The sequence below is a fragment of the Cupressus sempervirens genome, chromosome 8, assembly GCF_028749045.1.
Source record: "Cupressus sempervirens isolate cs-2001-9-10 chromosome 8, ASM2874904v1, whole genome shotgun sequence".
Classification (NCBI taxonomy): domain Eukaryota; kingdom Viridiplantae; phylum Streptophyta; class Pinopsida; order Cupressales; family Cupressaceae; genus Cupressus; species Cupressus sempervirens.
Genome location: NC_143125.1, coordinates 31,489 through 49,469, shown reverse-complemented (window position 1 = coordinate 49,469; position 17,981 = coordinate 31,489). Strand labels below are relative to the sequence as shown.

At 33.8% G+C, this 17,981-nt stretch overlaps 1 protein-coding gene across 1 annotated transcript; it reads right to left on the bottom strand.

Annotated features, from left to right (window-relative positions):
- Nucleotides 1-11,462: 11,462 nt before the first annotated feature.
- On the bottom strand, nucleotides 11,463-12,650 carry LOC149541260 (uncharacterized). Its single transcript, XM_089796557.1, has one exon. It carries the CDS (start codon nucleotides 12,648-12,650, stop codon nucleotides 11,463-11,465), a length of 1,188 nt encoding a protein of 395 aa, XP_089652683.1.
- Between the last annotated feature and the right edge of the window lie 5,331 nt (nucleotides 12,651-17,981).

Genomic DNA, 17,981 nt, shown 5'->3' with positions numbered 1-17,981 from the left:
TTAGGGAAACCCCTGTATTCGTTTGAAAAACTAGGTATGAGGGGACCCAACTCCCGAGAAGTAGGAGGCACACAATCCAACCAAGAAGTGACGGTGAGCAACATTGCAACCCACGAGCACGGAGACCACCAAAGAGGCAAAAAACCAGAATGACCAAGCGAAACTGAAAACCGCCAAGAAGATGAAAAATTGCCAAGAAAGCTCGCGGGGGTTGGGAAAAAGAAGCACCGTCGACCAAAAGCCAGGGTCTGTGATGAAGGCAGGGCAAAATCAACAAACCAGGCGTGGAAAGGCGGATCCAGATTGGAATCCGAAGGAGGCAGCGACCTGCGAATGGCAGAGAAGCGGCGTCCAAAAAGGGCATAGAGACTCGAAGCCGCAGTGAGGAAGTTGACGAGCTTGAGCCGTCACAGGCCGAAGATGAAGCGGCGCAAGGCAGGGATCTGAAAGGGGGCACGAGGTGCCGGTGTGCAAATGCACACGAAGCTGGCGGCACAAAGTGTCGAGAACATTGCAACAGTAGCAAAGCGGCCGCAAAGCCCAAAGGGCAAACAGTGACACTCGACACGAATCGACCCACCAAAAAAAACCCCAGCAGCAATGCAGATCGCAGAGGAGGACGACAAAAGAATATGCCGTAACCGCAAGCCGTCCAAACACCCGAAGCTGAAAGCCATCAATAGCAAAACACCAGAACGAAAACCCGAAATGGAGATGCCAATAAGCACAGATAGCAAAGCCTCAGGAAACTAGAAAAAATCTAATGGCAACATGAAGATAGAACTTTAGGTTTTAATTAAAAATTAACATGAGTATCACTTGCAGCACCAAATTAATCTAGAAATAAGCAAGAAAGAATATTTTATTGAAAAGATTGTCTAGACATGTTTCTAGGGAATTTCACCCCATCATTAGTGGACATATAATAAAATATTACAATAAGATGGTTTAAATAGAAGTGAGGGGACTCCTCAACTTCCACGAAAACTAATCATCATGCTTAAAAATTAATCAATCAATTAATTAAAATATTAATTAATCAATCAATTAATTAAAGTCACTAAATGGAAGGGAAAAAAACCCCCAAAAAGATAGGCATGTGCGGGTTCTTTATTGGCAAGAGTCGTACAAAGTCTAGGGTTTAGGGATGGGGTTTAGGGTTTAGGGTTTAGGGTTTAATTAAAAATTAACACGAGTATCATTTGCAGCACCAGATTAATCCAAAAATAAGCAAGAAAGAATATTTTATTGAAAAGATTGTCTAGACATGTTTCTGGGCTTTAGGGTTTAGGGTTTGGGGTTTGGAGTTTTGGGTTTAGGGTTTAGGGTTTGGGTTTGGGTTTGGGTTGGGGTTTGGGTTGCGGTTTGGGGTTTGGGGTTTAGGGTTGCGGGTTTGGGGTCTAGGGTCTAGGGTCTAGGGGTTGGGGTTTGGGGTTTCAGGTTTCGGGTTTGGGGTTTTTAGGGTTTAGGGTTTAGGGTTTTAGGTTTTAGGGTTGAGGGTTGAGGGTTTGGGGTTTGAGGGTTGAGGGTTTGGGGTTTGGGGTTTGGGGTTGAGGGTTGAGGGTTGAGGGTTTAGGGTTTAGGGTTTAGGGGTTAGGGTTTAGGGTTTAGGGTTTAGGGTTTGGGCTTTGGGGTTTGGGGTTTTGGGTTTGGGTTGGGGTTTGGGTTTAGGGTTTAGGGTTTGGGGTTTGGGGTCTGGGGTCTGGGGTCTGGGGTTTAGGGTTGAGGGTTGAGGGTTGAGGGTTTGGGGTTTGGGGTTTGGGGTTTGGGGTTGAGGGTTGAGGGTTGAGGGTTGAGGGTTTAGGGGTTTAGGGTTTAGGGTTGAGGGTTTAGGGTTTAGGGTTTAGGGTTTAGTGTTAAATTTTTTTAAAGTGTTTAGGGTTGAGGGTTTTAGGGTTTGGGGTTTGGGGTTTGGGGTTTAGGGTTTAGGGTTTAGGGTTTAAAATTTAACATTTAACATTTAACATTTAACAAAAGTATCACTTACAGCATCAGAAAGAACCAGAAAAAAGCAAGATTAAATTTTATTGAAATTATTGAAAAGACGTTCAGACATGTTTCTGGGGAATTTCACCCCATCATCAGTGGACTTACAATAAAAGTTACAATAAAACGGTTTAAATAGAAGTGAGGGGACTTCTCAACTTTGAAGAAAACCAACAATCATGCTTAAAAATTAATTAATTAATCAATTAAAAAAATGTTAATTAATCAATTAATTAATAAAACGTCACTAAATGGAAGGAAAAAAGACCCAAAAGATAGGCGTGTGCGGGTTCTTTTTTGGCAAAAGCCATACAAAGTCTAGGGTTTAGGGAAACCCCTGTATTCGTTTAAGAAAACTACGTACGAGGGGACCCTACTCCCGAGATACAGGAGGCACACAATCCAACCAAAAGTGACGGCAATCTAACACTGAGAACCCACGAGCACGGAGACCATCAACAAGCAAAGCTGGAACCCACCAAGAGAAACCAGAAACTGCCATGGAGATGAAAACCGTTGAGACAGCCCGCGGGGGCCGAGAAAACAGCACCAGCGACCAAAACACCAAGGGCCTACGAAGAAGGCAGGGCCGAAGCGACGAACCAGGCGTAGAAAGGATCCGAAAAGGAATCCGGAGGGAGCGGCGTCTAGCGATTGTAGAGAGGCAGCAACCAAGGCGGGCGAAAGCCCAAATCCGCGGCGAGGAGGTCGAGTAGCCCGGGCCAAAAAACACAAGCCGAAGACGAAGCAGCCACGACATAGGAGCAGGGATCCAAGGAGGCACGGGGTGTAGAGCGCACGCACTGCCAGGGGGCACAAAGTGCCAAAACGCTGCAAGAAAGCAACGCAAGAAGAGCGGCCGCAGAAAGCCCAAAGGGCAAAGAACGACGACGCCCGGGCCTTCGCTGAAACCAAAAGGTGGGCGAAGGAAAGAGGATCAACCCACAAAAAACACTGGCAACAACAAAGATCGCAAAGGGGGACGGCAAGGGTGGAACCAACCACGAACCATCCGCCAAGACCCGAAGCAAAAACGCCATCAACAGCGAAACACCAGGACAAAAAAGTGAACTGGAGAAGCCATTAAGCACCGATAGCAAAGCCTCAGGAAACTGGAAAAATCTGACGGCAGCGTGAAGAAGGAACTTTAGGATTTAAAATTTAGCAAAAGTATCACTTGCAACATCAGAAAGAACCAGAAAAAAGCAAGATTAAATTTTATTGAAATTATTGAAAAGACGTCCAGACATGTTTCTGGGAAATTTCACCCCATCATCAGTGGACTTACAATAAAACTTACAATAAAACGGTTTAAATAGAAGTGAGGGGACTTCTCAACTTCGAAGAAAACCAACAATCATGCTTAAAAATTAATTAATTAATCAATTAACAAAATGTTAACTAATCAATTAATTAATAAAACATCACTAAATGGAAGGAAAAAAGACCCAAAAGATAGGCGTGTGCGGGTTCTTTTTTGGCAAAAGCCATACAAAGTCTAGGGTTTAGGGTTTAGGGTTTTAAAAAATTTAGAGTATTAAAAAATTTACAGTATTAAAAAATTTATAGTATTAAAAAATTTAGAGTATTAAAAAATTTTAGAGTATTAAAAAATTTAGAGTATTAAAAAATTAGAGTATTAAAAAATTTAGAGTATTAAAAAATTTTAGAGTATTAAAAATTTTTAGAGTATTAAAAAATTTTAGAGTATTAAAAAATTGAGAGTATTAAAAAATTTAGAGTATTAAAAAATTTAACATTTAACATTTAACATTTAACATTTAACATTTAAAATTTAACATTTAACATTTAACATTTAAAATTTAACATTTAACATTTAACATTTAAAATTTAACATTTAACATTTAAAATTTAACATTTAAAATTTAAAATTTAACATTTAAAATTTAAAATTTAACATTTAAAATTTAAAATTTAACATTTAACATTTAACATTTAAAATTTAACATTTAACATTTAAAATTTAACATTTAAAATTTAACATTTAACATTTAAAATTTAACATTTAACATTTAACATTTAACATTTAAAATTTAACATTTAACATTTAACATTTAAAATTTAACATTTAAAATTTAAAATTTAACATTTAAAATTTAAAATTTAACATTTAAAATTTAACATTTAACATTTAACATTTAACATTTAACATTTAAAATTTAACATTTAACATTTAACATTTAACATTTAACATTTAAAATTTAACAAAAGTATCACTTGCAGCATCAGAAAGAACCAGAAAAAAGCAAGATTATATTTTATTGAAATTATTGAAAAAACGTCCAGACATGTTTTTGGGGAATTTCACCCCATCATTAGTGGATTTACAATAAAAGTTACAATAAAACGGTTTAAATAGAAGTGAGGGGACTTCTCAACTTCGAAGAAAACCAACAATCATGCTTAAAAATTAATTAATTAATCAATTAAAATTTAACATTTAACATTTAACATTTAAAATTTAACATTTAAAATTTAACATTTAACATTTAACATTTAAAATTTAACATTTAACATTTAAAATTTAACATTTAACATTTAACATTTAAAATTTAACATTTAACATTTAACATTTAACATTTAACAAAAGTATCACTTGCAGCATCAGAAAAATTCAGAAATAAGTAAGAACAAATTTTATTGAAATTATTGAAAAGATGTCCAGACATATTTCTGGAGAATTTCACCCCGTCATCAGTGGACTTATAATAAGATTACAATAAAACGGTTTAAATAGAAGTGAGGGGATAACCACCTCAACTTCCAAGAAAACCAACAGTCATGCTTAAAAAATTAATCAATTAATCAATTAATTAAAAAGATTAATTTAAAATTTAAAATTTAACATTTAACATTTAAAATTTAACATTTAAAATTTAACATTTAACATTTAACATTTAACATTTAACATTTAAAATTTAACATTTAACATTTAACATTTAACATTTAACATTTAAAATTTAAAATTTAAAATTTAACATTTAACATTTAACATTTAACATTTAACATTTAAAATTTAACATTTAATATTTAACATTTAAAATTTAAGATTTAACATTTAACATTTAAAATTTAACATTTAACATTTAAAATTTAACATTTAACATTTAACATTTAACATTTAACAAAAGTATCACTTGCAGCATCAGAAAGAATCAGAAAAAAATAAGATTAAATTTTATTGAAATTATTGAAAAGACGTCCAGACATGTTTCTGGGGAATTTCACCCCATCATTAGTGGACTTACAATAAAAGTTACAATAAAACAGTTTAAATAGAAGTGAGGGGACTTCTCAACTTCGAAAAAAACCAACAATCATGCTTAAAAATTAATTAATTAATCAATTAACAAAATGTTAATTAATCAATTAATTAATAAAACGTCACTAAATGGAAGGAAAAAAGACCCAAAAGATAGGCGTGTGCGAGTTCTTATTTGGCAAAAGCCATACAAAGTCTAGGGTTTAGGGTTTAGGGTTTTAAAAAATTTAGAGTATTAAAAAATTTAGAGTATTAAAAAGTTTTAGAGTATTAAAAAATTTAGAGTATTAAAAAATTTTAGAGTATTAAAAATTTTAGAGTATTAAAAAATTTAGAGTATTAAAAAATTAGAGTATTAAAAAATTTAGAGTATTAAAAAATTTAGAGTATTAAAATTTTTTATAGTATTAAAAAATTTAGAGTATTAAAAAATTTAACATTTAAAATTTAACATTTAACATTTAACATTTAAACTTTAACATTTAACATTTAACATTTAACATTTAAAATTTAACATTTAACATTTAACATTTAACATTTAAAATTTAACATTTAAAATTTAAAATTTAACATTTAACATTTAAAATTTAACATTTAAAATTTAACATTTAACATTTAAAATTTAAAATTTAACATTTAAAATTTAACATTTAAAATTTAACATTTAACATTTAAAATTTAAAATTTAACATTTAACATTTAAAATTTAAAATTTAAAATTTAACATTTAATATTTAACATTTAACATTTAACATTTAACAAAAGTATCACTTGCAGCATCAGAAAGAACCAGAAAAAAAGCAAGATTAAATTTTATTGAAATTATTGAAAAGACGTCCAGACATGTTTCTGGGAAATTTCACCCCATCATCAGTGGACTTACAATAAAAGTTACGATAAAATAGTTTAAATAGAAGTGAGGGGACTTCTCAACTTCGAAGAAAACCAACAATTATGCTTAAAAATTAATTAATTAATCAATTAAAATTTAACATTTAACATTTAACATTTAACATTTAAAATTTAACATTTAAAATTTAACATTTAACATTTAACATTTAACATTTAAAATTTAACATTTAACATTTAACATTTAACTTTTAACATTTAAAATTTAACATTTAAAATTTAACATTTAACATTTAACATTTAACATTTAACATTTAATCTTTAAAATTTAACATTTAACATTTAAAATTTAACATTTAACATTTAACATTTAACATTTAACATTTAAAATTTAACATTTAAAATTTAACATTTAACATTTAACATTTAACATTTAACATTTAAAATTTAACATTTAACATTTAACATTTAACATTTAACATTTAACAAAAGTATCACTTGCAGCATCAGAAAAATCCAGAAATAAGTAAAAACAAATTTTATTGAAATTATTGAAAAGACGTCCAGACATGTTTCTGGGGAATTTCACCCCGTCATCAGTGGACTTACAATAAGATTACAATAAAACGGTTTAAATAGAAGTGAGGGGATAACCACCTCAACTTCCAAGAAAACCAACAGTCATGCTTAAAAAATAATCAATTAATTAAAAAGATTAATTTAAAATTTAAAATTTAACATTTAACATTTAACATTTAACATTTAACATTTAACATTTAACATTTAACATTTAAAATTTAACATTTAACATTTGACATTTAACATTTGACATTTAACATTTAAAATTTAACATTTAACATTTAACATTTAACATTTAACATTTAACAAAAGTATCACTTGCAGCATCAGAAAGAACCAGAAAAAAGCAAGATTAAATTTTATTGAAATTATTGAAAAGACGTCCAGACATGTTTCTGGGGAATTTCACCCCATCATCAGTGGACTTACAATAAAAGTTACAATAAAACGGTTTAAATAGAAGTGAGGGGACTTCTCAACTTCGAAGAAAACCAACAATCATGCTTAAAAATTAATTAATTAATCAATTAACAAAATGTTAACTAATCAATTAATTAATAAAACGTCACTAAATGGAAGGAAAAAAGACCCAAAAGATAGGCGTGTGCGGGTTCTTTTTTGGCAAAAGCCATACAAAGTCTAGGGTTTAGGGTTTAGGGTTTTAAAAAATTTAGAGTATTAAAAAATTTTAGAGTATTAAAAAATTTAGAGTATTAAAATTTTTTAGAGTATTAAAAATTTTAGAGTATTAAAAAATTTAGATTATTAAAAAATTAGCATATTAAAAAATTTAGAGTATTAAAAAATTTAACATTTAAAATTTAACATTTAACATTTAACATTTAACATTTAACATTTAAAATTTAACATTTAAAATTTAACATTTAACATTTAAAATTTAACATTTAACATTTAACATTTAAAATTTAACATTTAAAATTTAACATTTAAAATTTAAAATTTAAAATTTAACATTTAACATTTAACATTTAAAATTTAACAATTAAAATTTAACATTTAACATTTAACATTTAAAATTTAACATTTAAAATTTAAAATTTAACATTTAAAATTTAACATATAAAATTTAAAATTTAAAATTTAAAATTTAACATTTAACATTTAAAATTTAACATTTAAAATTTAAAATTTGACATTTAAAATTTAACATTTAAAATTTAAAGTTTAACATTTAACATTTAAAATTTAACATTTAACATTTAACATTTAAAATTTAACATTTAACATTTAACATTTAACATTTAAAATTTAACATTTAACATTTAACATTTAACATTTAAAATTTAACAAAAGTATCACTTGCAGCATCAGAAAGAACCAGAAAAAAGCAAGATTAAATTTTATTGAAATTATTGAAAAGACGTCCAGACATGTTTCTGGGGAATTTCACCTCATCATCAGTGGACTTACAATAAAAGTTACAATAAAACGGTTTAAATAGAAGTGAGGGGACTTCTCAACTTCGAAGAAAACCAACAATCATGCTTAAAAATTAATTAATTAATCAATTAAAATTTAACATTTAACATTTAACATTTAACATTTAAAATTTAACATTTAACATTTAACATTTAACATTTAACATTTAAAATTTAACATTTAACATTTAACATTTAACATTTAACATTTAAAATTTAACATTTAAAATTTAACATTTAACATTTAACATTTAACATTTAAAATTTAACATTTAACATTTAACATTTAAAATTTAACATTTAAAATTTAACATTTAACATTTAACATTTAACATTTAACATTTAAAATTTAACATTTAACATTTAACATTTAACATTTAACATTTAACATTTAACATTTAACATTTAACAAAAGTATCACTTACAGCATCAGAAAAATCCAGAAATAAGTAAGAACAAATTTTATTGAAATTATTGAAAAGACGTCCAGACATGTTTCTGGGGAATTTCACCCCGTCATCAGTGGACTTACAATAAGATTACAATAAAACGGTTTAAATAGAAGTGAGGGGATAACCACCTCAACTTACAAGAAAAACCAACAGTCATGCTTAAAAAATTAATCAATTAATTAAAAAGATTAATTTAAAATTTAAAATTTAACATTTAACATTTAAAATTTAACATTTAACATTTAACATTTAACATTTAACATTTAACATTTAACATTTAACATTTAAAATTTAACATTTAACATTTAACATTTAACATTTAAAATTTAACATTTAACATTTAACATTTAACATTCAACATTCAACATTCAACATTTAACATTTAACATTTAACATTTAACATTTAACAAAAGTATCACTTGCAGCATCAGAAAGAACCAGAAAAAAGCAAGATTAAATTTTATTGAAATTATTGAAAAGACGTCCAGACATGTTTCTGGGGAATTTCACCCCATCATCAGTGGACTTACAATAAAAGTTACAATAAAATGGTTTAAATAGAAGTGAGGGGACTTCTCAACTTCAAAGAAAACCAACAATCATGCTTAAAAATTAATTAATTAATTAATTAACAAAATGTTAACTAATCAATTAATTAATAAAACGTCACTAAATGGAAGGAAAAAAGACCCAAAAGATAGGCGTGTGCGGGTTCTTTTTTGGCAAAAGCCATACAAAGTCTAGGGTTTAGGGTTTAGGGTTGGGGGTTTAGGGTTTGGGGTTTAGGGTTGGGGGTTTAGGGTTTAGGACTTAGGGTTTAGGGGCTTAGGGTTTAGGGTTGAGGGTTGAGGGTTTAGGGTTGAGGGTTGAGGGTTTAGGGTTTTGGGGTTAGGGTTTAGGGTTTCGGGTTTGGGGTTTCGGGTTTGGGGTTTGGGGTTAGGGTTGAGGGTTTAGGGTGAGGGTTGAGGGTTGAGGGTTGGGGTTGGGGTTTGGGGTTTGGGGTTTGGGGTTTGGGGTTTTAGGGTTTAGGGTTTAGGGTTTAGGGGTTAGGGGTTGGGTTTAGGGGTTGGGGTTTGGGGTTTGGGGTTTAGGGTTTGGGGTTTGGGGTTTGGGGTTTAGGGTTGGGGTTTAGGGTTTAGGTTTTGGGGTTGAGGTTTTGGGGTTTGGGGTTTAGGGTTTGGGGTTTAGGGTTTAGGGGTTGGGGTTTAGGGTTTAGGGTTTAGGGGTTGGGGTTTAGGGGTTGGGGTTTGGGGTTTTGGGTTTGGGGTTTTAGGGTTTAGGGTTTAGGGTTTTAGGGTTTAGGGTTTTAGGGTTAAGGGTTAAGGGTTTTAGGGTTAAGGGTTTAGGGTTTTAGGGTTTAGGGTTTAGGGTTTTGGGTTTGGGGTTTAGGGTTTGGGGTTTAGGGCTTAGGGCTTAGGGCTTAGGGCTTAGGGTTTTGGGTTTAGGGTTTTGGGTTTTGGGTTTAGGGTTTTGGGTTTAGGGTTTTAAAAAATTTAGAGTGTTGAAAAATTTATAGTGTTAAAAATTTTTGGAGTGTTAAAAAATTTAGAGTGTTAAAAACTTTTAGAGTGTTAAAAAATTTAGAGTGTTAAAAAATTTTAGAGTGTTAAAAAATTTAGAGTGTTAAAAAATTTAGAGTGTTAGTGTTAAAAAATTTAGAGTGTTAAAAAAATTTTAGAGTGTTAAAAAATTTAGAGTGTTAAAAAATTTTAGAGTGTTAAAAAATTTAGAGTGTTAAAAAATTTTAGAGTGTTAAAAAATTTAGAGTGTTAAAAAATTTAGAGTGTTAAAAAATTTTAGAGTGTTAAAAAATTTAATAGATCACTTGCAGCTCCGAAAGAATTAAAAAACTGATAGAAAGGAGTAATCCAGAAAGAAATAAATTCCACAATTAAAAATCTCATATACAATCTCCAGAATCCAAAACATGTTTCGGGCTATCAGCCCTCATCAGTTGGATTTAACGGATACAAGAGAAGAGAGATATATGTGGAAGAGAATGGGAGGAAGACGGATATAAATATCAATCTTCCAAGGAAATCCAAGAGGTGTGACCCTTGAATAGGCCAACCCGAAAAGGGGACCCCCGCCAGATTATAAACTTAGTATATTATAAAAAGGCGGGGGAAACAATTTGATCAAAAAGGATCAATGGCCCTAGTGGATCGAAGAGTGCTGTGATCTGGAGAAAAACCTGCTGCGAAGAAGAAAGGAACCCAACTTTCTTGGGTTACGCCAACAGACTCTCGGAAGTGGAAGATGTCGCAGTGCGGGGACTTCTTGGCAAAGCCGATAAAGTATAGGGTTTAGGGTGGCCCCCAAGTTTAAAGCTTTAGCAGAAGAACTGAAATCAAGCTTAAGAACGAGGGGGGCCCCAGTTCTCTGAGAGGCACTATTATGTAGGCGTGAGAGAAGCACTGACTTATCAAGCCGAGAGACCAATTTGAAGCAGGAGAGAAGAAACTTCTTTGGATAACCACGAGCACGAAGTCTGGAGTAGAACTGTTTTCGAAGTCTCATAAAACCAAATGGATCTGATTCCCTGAGGAGATACCTCTTGAGCTCACTTAAGATGAAGGATTTCTTTTGGTGAGGAGGATGCCAAGAGTAATACGGAATGTATTGAAAGGCATTGAGGGGCTTCTGGAAGCATTTGGTATCAAGAATACCGCAAGCATGGAAGCGATCTCCCTTGAAGAGGGTAATGTCAAGAATGTCCACAGAAGAGAAAGAAACTGAAGGTGTAATTCTGATCTCAGGGTAGAAGCTCTGATACTGAGAAAAGAATGTTGACAAAGAGGACTCATCACCAGTCCAAATACCAACAGCATCATCAATGAACCTTTTGTAGAACATAAGACAGGAGCAATCAAACTAAGAGAAGAGACGCTTTTCCAAATGGCAAAGGAAAAGACAGGCGTAGACAACTGCGAAATTGCTGCCCATAGCAGTACCCCGGAGTTGTTTATAAAAAACACCATCGAACTCAACATAGTAGTGTTCACGGAGAACAAGTTCAGCAAGCTCCAAAATCAGATCAATCAACCTCAGATTAAGATTATGAGTATGAAAATACTCAACAACCATCTCCCGAAGAGCATAAAGGCCCTCAGCGGTAGGGATGCTCGGATAAAGAGACTCCACATCAAAGGTAAACAAGATGCAAGAAGAAGGAAAAGTCTTGCGATCAAGTTCACGAAGAAGACTGAGAGAATCAGGAAGATGAGGCTGTTGTTGTAGGAGAATCGGAAACAAAAGAACATGAAGAAGCTTCGAGGCTGGTTCCAACATATAACCTGTATAGCTGCAAATCGGTCTACCCACCAGAATAGGCTTATGAAGCTTAGGCAGGAGATTAAAAGCACAGGCTTTAGCTGAAGAACAAGGATTCTTCAAAAGGAAGCAACGAACAGGTTTGAGGAAGAACAGAAACTTATCAATGATAAAAGAGAGTCTGCTCCAAATCAGCTTCCAAGGAACACAATCAACACGAAGATAAACCAGGGGGTCCGAAAGTTGGCGAAGACCTTCATATTTGTACCAAGAAGAATTGAGGACAACAAGGCCGAGATTCTTATCTGCTGGTTTGATGACAATGGAAGAGTCATTCTTCAAATCATTGAGACTCTTGAGGAGTCTAGCAGGAAGAAGAGGATGCCGAACAAACGAGCCAGAACAAGAAGCAATGCGAGACCGAAAAATGTCTTCAGCTTTATGGATGATCTCTTCAAGTTGGAAGTTTTGTTCATCTGGATTCCAAAAGGGATTCTTCTGGCGGAAAGGATGAGGAAAAACTCCAGAAACAAGAGGAGAACAGGAGACGGGAGGTGCTTTTGGACCAAAGAAAGCACGAAGACGAAGAAGTCTGGCAAAAGCTCTGAATTCCTTATGAAGATCAAGAACAGACATTGGAGGAGGACGAGGAATAAATTTAATTCCAAGTCCTAACAATCTTCGTTCATCAGCAGAGAGACGCCGAGAAGAGAGGTTATGAATGGCAATGTTAGAGATCCGATTCTCAACCTCCGAGGCAGTCTTTCTAGAAAAAAATGATCGAGCCATGAAGTCCCGATCAATGGCAGGTCTCCAGTGATTTAAGCGGGGCCGGAACCACGGATGCGGGAGTTGTGTAACTGTCTGTTCTGCTGTCTGTTTCTTCCTTTTTGATGGCCCTGAGTTTGATTCTTGTAGGAATTCTGCCCACGATTTTTGCCGTTGGATGGATTTGAATGTGCGGCAGATTGCACATTCTTCACCGACTGGCAGGGGGCAGAGTTTCCCTTTGATTGCAACTGTCCAGAGGCAGCCGAGATGTTCTTCCCGGCTGCACGAGACCCATTTTTTGGAGTAGAGTCCACATTAGAAGTTGTCTTGACTGGAGGGGCACCAGAGGAGATCTTTTTCTTCTTGTTCTTTTTCTTCCTATTCTTATTCTTCACCTGTGTTTCATTGGGGGCAGAGAGAAGATTTTTCAGAGCAATGATTTCTTTAGAAAGATGACCATATTTCTGATTAATCTTATCATTAATAATTTGTGCAATAGTGGGATCGGGCGGTAGCTGTTCGGCATCAGACATAGCTGTATCTCGAGAATCCTCCCTAGAAGCTTTAGCCTGTTCCTTGGTAGCTTTTTTGATGGCTCGATCGATAGTGAATTTATTGCACAAAGTCTAAAATTCTTGCAAAGCTTCAGCATACCATTCATCAGCAGAGACAGAGAAAGTGCCTAAAAGAGGAAGGTGCTGGAGAGCGACGCAAGTGCCCTTGAGGGAGGAGTCGAAATTCTCAACAACGCTGAAAATCTGACCATTATGATTGATGGATGCTTTAGAAACAACATCTATGTAGGCATCAAGAAAAAGCTTGTTGGCATCAGCCTGAATAGTTTCCAATTTAGAAGAGAGGAGAGCATTGCTTTCATCATCGTTAATGGAGAGCTTCGGTGGTTTAATCATCAAGCTTTTTGGAAGAGAGCCAATAGATTTGAAATTGTCGAGTTTGCCAAGATAGTCCTTGGATCTTTCAGCAGCCAAAGAGACCCGTTTAAAGTCTGCAAACGCTTTGTTGACAAGCAGATGAATTTGGTCCGAGTATTTTCTTCTGTTGTGAGAAGAGGGTTGAGCATCATCATGCGGAGGAGCCGCAGCCATCTCTGCAACCAAAGGAGAGGCAGGGGGGGTCTCGTGGGCGGCAAAGGCTCCATGGGCGACAGAGACTCCAGAACCGTGCGGGCCCTGGCTGGAGTTGGCGCGAGGAGCAGCGCTGTCAACAACGTGCGGGCCTAGGCTGGAGTTGGCGCGGGGAGCAGCGCTGTCCGGTTGGGCTGCAATAGCAGCATCAGGGTTAGCTGGAACAGCAACGCCTTGGGCAGAATCCGCGCGGGCAGGGTGGGGTTGACAACTCTGCGCCACCCTGTCTTCCAAAACCGCAAGCCATTTTAAAACGGCATCAAAGGAGCGCTCAAGAACGGAAGAAATATCGATCAAGACGGAGGCGAAAGAATCCACATGCATTCTGGAGGATTGGGCAGCCCTATCAGCCTGCAAACAAACTTCTTCCTGTGCTTTGTGGGAGTCCAATAAGAATGCATCAAATTTTAAAGAAAAATTATTGGTATTCTCACAGAATTTTACCATAAATTGATTCAATTTTCTCAGGAAAGAGTCTTGTTGTCGAGATGATTCAGCAGCAAACTCGGCCAAAAAAGATTTTTCCTGAGCTGAGATAATGGCGCGTTGTCAGCTCTTCGTTTCTTTCTATCCTGGTTCGATGGATTTCCACCCTGGGCGTGAGCAGCATCATGAGCAGATGGAGATTGGCCTTGAGCGGATGGTAAAGAGCCATGAACAATTAATTCTCCGGAGGACATCGTGAAGAAATCCAAAACTTTAGAGTGTTAAAAAATTTAATAGATCACTTGCAGCTCCGAAAGAATTAAAAAACTGATAGAAAGGAGTAATCCAGAAATAAATAAATTCCACAATTAAAAATCTCATATACAATCTCCAGAATCCAAAACATGTTTCGAGCTATCAGCCCTCATCAGTTGGATTTAACGGATACAAGAGAAGAGAGAAATATGTGGAAGAGAATGGGAGGAAGACAGATATAAATATCAATCTTCCGAGGAAATCCAAGAGGTGTGACCCTTGAATAGGCCGACCCGAAAAGGGGACCCCCGCCAGATTATAAACTTAGTATATTATAAACTTAGTATATTATAAAACTTAGTATATTATAAAATTAGTATATTATAAACTTAGTATATTATAAACTTAGTATACTATAAACTTAGTATATTATAAAACTTAGTATATTATAAACTTAGTATATTATAAACTTAGTATATTATAAAACTTAGTATATTATAAACTTAGTATATTATAAACTTAGTATACTATAAAATTAGTATATTATATTATAAACTTAGTATATTATAAACTTAGTATATTATATTATAAAATTAGTATATTATAAACTTAGTATATTATAAACTTAGTATATTATAAACTTAGTATATTATAAACTTAGTATATTATAAACTTAGTATATTATATTATAAACTTAGTATATTATATTATAAACTTAGTATATTATAAACTTAGTATATTATAAACTTAGTATATTATAAAATTAGTATATTATAAACTTAGTATATTATAAACTTAGTATATTATAAAAAGGCGGGGGAAACAATTTGATCAAAAAGGATCAATGGCCCTAGTGGATCGAAGAGTGCTGTGATCTGGAGAAAAACCTGCTGCGAAGAAGAAAGGAACCCAACTTTCTTGGGTTACGCCAACAGACTCTCGGAAGTGGAAGATGTCGTAGTGCGGGGACTTCTTGGCAAAGCCGATAAAGTATAGGGTTTAGGGTTTAGGGTTTAGGGTTGAGGGTTTTAGGGTTGAGGGTTTAGGGTTAGGGTTTAGGGTTTAGGGTTAGGGTTCAGGGTTCAAGGTTGGGGTTCAGGGTTTAGGGTTGGGGTTCAGGGTTTGGGGGTTGGGGTTTGGGGTTGGGGTTTAGGGTTTGGGGTTTGGGGTTTGGGGTTTGGGTTTGGGTTTTGGGTTTTGGGTTTTGGGTTTTGGGTTTAGGGTTTAGGGTTTAGGGTTTTGGGTTGGGTTTAGGGTTTAGGGTTTAGGGTTGGGTTTAGGGTTTAGGGTTTAGGGTTTAGGGTTTAGTGTTTAGGGTTTAGGGTTTAGGGTTTAGGGTTTAGGGTTTAAAATTTAACATTTAACATTTAACATTTAACATTTAACATTTAACATTTAACATTTAACATTTAAAATTTAACATTTAACATTTAACATTTAACATTTAAAATTTAACATTTAACATTTAACATTTAACATTTAACATTTAAAATTTAACATTTAACATTTAACATTTAAAATTTAACATTTAACATTTAACATTTAACATTTAACATTTAACATTTAACATTTAACATTTAACATTTAAAATTTAACATTTAAAATTTAACATTTAACATTTAACATTTAACATTTAACATTTAACATTTAAAATTTAACATTTAACATTTAACATTTAAAATTTAACATTTAACATTTAACATTTAACATTTAACATTTAACATTTAACATTTAACATTTAAAATTTAACATTTAACATTTAACATTTAAAATTTAACATTTAACATTTAACATTTAACATTTAACATTTAACATTTAACATTTAACATTTAACAAATGTATCACTCGCAACAAAGATTCGAACCAGAAGAAGAACATGAGAAACAAATTTTTATTGAAAATATGTCCAAACATGTTTCTGGGGAATTTCACCCCGTCATCAGTGGACTCAATATGTTTACAATAAAAATGAACGGTTTAAATAGAAGGGAAAATGACTTTCCATCTTCCAAGAAAACCAACGGTTTAAATAGAAGGGAAAATGACTTTCCATCTTCCAAGAAAACCAAAGGTCATGTTCAAGAATCAATTAATTAATTAATCAATAAAATATTAATTGATCAATTAATTAATTAATTAAATACAACACTATGAGAAAAATATCCAAATAATTGGCATGTGCGGATACTTTTTGGCAAAAGCCATACAATGTATAGGGTTTAGGGAGGCCCTCCTGGTCGTCACAAAGTAACTAGGCAAGAGGGGACCCAACTCCATATGGAGGCACAAAAAATCTCATAGTGAGGGCGATCCAGCTGAGAAACCCACGAACAAGAAAGCACGGAAACCGTCAAGAGAAACCGAAGCCATCAACTGTTCGCAGGAAGAAACTGGGAGCCGAACAGAAAAAATCTCACGTGAAGAGGGAACAGCATGAGCACGGAAGAGGGAGACCCAGTGGGCGTCCCGTGGAGGCAGCCGAAATCCGCAGGAGGCAGCATCCAAAATGGGGCCGAAGCCCGTCCGCGCCGAGCCGCGACACGCGAGGAGGGAGACCATTCGGCAGGGGGGTCTTCAAGGGCACGCGGGTGCTGCAGGCTGGACGCAGCCAGCAAAAATGCACGCGGGTGCCGAGGGCTGGTCGTAACCAGCAGAAAGACGTCGCAAGGAGAAGGAAGCCCCAAGGGGCCAACCAAAACACGGTGCCAACAAAGGGCGTGAACCATGCACGCAGCCCAAAGGGCTAACGACAAAAATGACGCCCGAGCCTCCATCCATGCGGCAGGACAATGGACAGAGGAAGAAGAAGACCAGGCACGCCAAAAGAAGACGAGCAGGTTGCCACAACAGCAAACAAATGCCACAGTGACAACAAAAAACCCCAGAATCAGCAATGAAAGATCTGCAAGAGACCAAGATCACAAGAAACGGATGGAGAAGATGAAATATCCAAGCACATCATACACCATCCGATACGACTGGCAGGAATCGAAGGCATTCGTGAAGAAAACAATTTAGGATTTAAAATTTAACAAATGTATCACTCGCAGCAAAGATTCGAACCAGAAGAAGAACATGAGAAACAAATTTTTATTGAAAAGATGTCCAAACATGTTTCTGGGGAATTTCACCCCATCATCAGTGGACTCAATATGTTTACAATAAAAATGAACGGTTTAAATAGAAGGGAAAATGACTTTCCATCTTCCAAGAAAACCAACGGTTTAAATAGAAGGGAAAATGACTTTCCATCTTCCAAGAAAACCAAAGGTCATGTTCAAGAATCAATTAATTAATTAATCAATAAAATATTAATTGATCAATTAATTAATTAATTAAATACAACACTATGAGAAAAATATCCAAATAATTGGCATGTGCGGATACTTTTTGGCAAAAGCCATACAATGTTTAGGGTTTAAAATTTAACATTTAAAATTTAACATTTAACATTTAACATTTAACATTTAAAATTTAACATTTAAAATTTAACATTTAACATTTAACATTTAACATTTAAAAT

Excerpts from the sequence above, each read along its gene's own strand:
- LOC149541260 (XM_089796557.1), bottom strand. The coding sequence starts at position 12,650 with ATGGCTCGATCATTTTTTTCTAGAAAGACTGCCTCGGAGGTTGAGAAT.